Raw genomic sequence first — 2994 nt, forward strand, 5'->3', positions numbered from 1 at the left:
TGTTGATGATGACCACGTGCAGGCGCTCATGGAGTCATTGATAGGCATGCAAGTGTGTTGTGAATGTGCATGGAGTGTCGGAGGGGCAGAATCGTCTCGAGTATGCGGGGCGACGTGCCTGTGGGTGGGGGGGGGGGGTGTGATGTGAAGGGGCTTGTGGAAATGTGTGGCTGCTGTGATTGGATGGAGAGTGCCAAGCGGCTGGCTACAGGGATGCTGTGTTAGGGTTTGAGGTTGTGGGATTAGGGTTACAAGAGCTATTAAGAGGAAGCTCTAGATATAATGTCTGTCTTCATCTTCATCTTTGAGATTTGTGTGATTGGGGGCGGAAGAGAAGAATTCGTCGTCGATGAAGCTTCACAGTCGTACTCCAATCTCCTGGCTTCCTCAGATGTCGCCTCCAAGCAGTAAGGAGCTTTTGATTAGTCTTTTCTATTCTTTTTGAGCTTCTTTCCTCTTCCCGTCCCTGCAATTTCCGACTCCTATCTAGCTCAACTCCGTCCTCCTTCATTTTGCGACGGCTTCGTAGCCAATCGTCCTCTAGCCTTTTTTCAAAAAGCTCATTACCGTCATGGCCGGCAACCTTCGCTATGTTGACTCCCTCGTCATCCTTGCCATCTCCTTCTTCTCGGCCTCCATTTGTGAAGGCATCTCTTGGATCCTGATTTACCGAACTTCGTCTTATAAGAGTCTCCGCTCTACCATCGATCGCACGTCTAAGAAGCTGGAAGTCATGAAGAGCACTGGCCCTAACGTCCCAACTGGCTCCAGGAAATCGAAGGTCAAGAAAATGGATCGTTTTGAGAATAGTTTGAAGGAGTCTAGCCGCGATCTCTCTTTTTCCAAGTTTAAGTCGGGTGCTGTGGTGGCGGTGGTGCTTGTCGTCGTGTTTGGATTGTTGAATTCTCTGTTTGAAGGTAAATCTGTGGCCAAGCTTCCCTTTGCTCCTATTCCCTTCATACAGAGGATGAGTCACAGGGGCTTGCCCGGAGATGATCCCACTGATTGTGCCATGGTATTCCTATATTTCCTGTGTTCTGTCAGTATTCGATCCAATCTGCAGAAGATTCTGGGGTTTGCCCCGCCTAGAGGCGCTGCTAACACTGGCATGTTTCCTATGCCCGAGTCTAAAGCAAAGTAAGTCTCTCAAGTGTCTTGTATAATAGCTGATGATAAGAGCCAGAGACTCAAGTGTCTTGTATAATAGCTGATGATAAGAGCCACAATGTGTGCTGAGACGTGCGGGGTCGCAGTTCTAACGACTCATCAATGTCGTAGTCTTTCTGAACTGTATTGGCGAATATTAATTTATTACGCGACCACAAGGCAGGCCGATGGCTCACTGTCATTGACGGTGTCATCAGCTAGCCAGGTTCTCTTTCTGGGCTCATGAAGGTGGGTGTCAGGATTTTTCTTCATATTTGAGCGTCTCTTCTCCAATTCCTACCCGGTTTACGGGGGTTTTATCCTTTGTTTTAGAGATGGAATCAAAATTTACTTACATTAGAGTCCAGCCACGAAATGCGATTTGTAGGTCATCGTTATTTTTCTGTCGTGTGTCTGAGAATGTTCTACTAATAGTGGAGTCCGGATGAAAAGCAATTTATAGGTCATCGTTATTTTCTGTCGTGTGTCTTGAGAATGTCAGCAGATGCACTATTCCTTCAGGAATACGTATTTTCAAGTCTCCCTGTGTGAATGTGGCTGGTAGCAGAAGTTTTGTTATGCTTTAGAGATGTTCTTATAGCTATCTAGGCGGTGTCTTAGTGGAGTGTCTATGCTATCTCGTTGATAGATTCAATAACACCTCTGGGGATAAGTATTGTGCATACTCCACGCTGAAAATCTCATAAATTTTACTGCTATACTAATCTGTTGATGATTGTCAATATGGATTCAGGACTGGCAATGACGAAACTTGATGTCATGCACCACTCTGAAAATAGTGTGCTGAAATGACCAATTTATCTGAGGCCAGCTACCCGACCATTTGGCCAACCCTGGTGATTGCTGCTGTTGTGTATTCAGGAAAATTTCGGGTGTGGATTCTGGAATGAGTGTTGATTTGTTTTAAGATTTTTTTTTGGACTCTATGATTTCATGCCATCCTTCTTGTGCGTTCTTTTCTCTGTTGTTGCATGATCCAGTGCATCTTTTAAGGTTAAACAGTAATTACTTGCTGATGGTAGCTGGACATACTTAACGCTGCACAGTCTTTTGTGGGTGTGAATTGGTAGTACTGAATCCTGGGACACTGGTATCTAGCAATCCCCATGATGACATGTTATTAGCTCTAGCTGATCTACATGCTGACAGTTTAATTCTATTATCTGAGGGATGACCTGGAGTCATTGACCAGCTTCTCCTCCTGCCTCAACAGTCTTCGTTATGTGATCCCCCAAATATGTGATGAACTGCACCTAACCTTTCTTCCAAGGTTTATTGATTTGTAGTTGCTGTCATGCACAAGAAGTGTGTTCTTGTCCCAATGATGACGTTCAGTGATCACTGACAATTGATGACTACTGGACCCACTAGCTGAGGGATATTGCATGTGTAGGACCACCAGATTTACTATGCCATATGTAAAACTTTGTCTTCGAACAGCTGTATGCAGTTGTGATCTTTAGGACAGGGTTGCCTTCCAAATCTAACCTTGAATGCAAAGCTTTTTTATGATGATTTTCATGTATTGTCTTTTAACATGGATGATGATATTTGTGGACCATTGGATCAAAATTGATGACAGGCGTTAAAAGTGGCAGTGCTTAATCTGGGAAAATTGCTTGCTGTACTGCTAACCCTGGCCAGGGGAATAAAGCATAATGAGAAACTGCAAATGCCTCCTCACTGTGTGCTCAGACAGAGCATACCCTAGGGAGAGTCCACAGATGACCGTCCCAATAGTCCCATATATAGATGTGTATATCCAAGCACAAAATCCTAACAAATCTGTACCCAGACACCTTTGGCAAAACATGTGCCAAAAGTAGG

The 2994-nt window shown here is 44.6% G+C and overlaps 1 protein-coding gene across 1 annotated transcript; it reads left to right on the forward strand.

Moving 5' to 3' along the window:
- The first annotated feature begins 278 nt into the window (after positions 1-278).
- LOC147894634 (uncharacterized) lies at positions 279-1476 on the forward strand. Its single transcript, XM_087384944.1, has one exon. It carries the CDS (start codon positions 572-574, stop codon positions 1139-1141), a length of 570 nt encoding a protein of 189 aa, XP_087241070.1. The 5' UTR covers positions 279-571; the 3' UTR covers positions 1142-1476.
- The last annotated feature ends 1518 nt before the right edge of the window (positions 1477-2994 follow it).

This window comes from Dipteris shenzhenensis, chromosome 14 (genome assembly GCF_047967505.1).
Source record: "Dipteris shenzhenensis isolate YYH24624 ecotype China chromosome 14, Dip_SZ_1.0, whole genome shotgun sequence".
Classification (NCBI taxonomy): Eukaryota; Viridiplantae; Streptophyta; class Polypodiopsida; order Gleicheniales; family Dipteridaceae; genus Dipteris; species Dipteris shenzhenensis.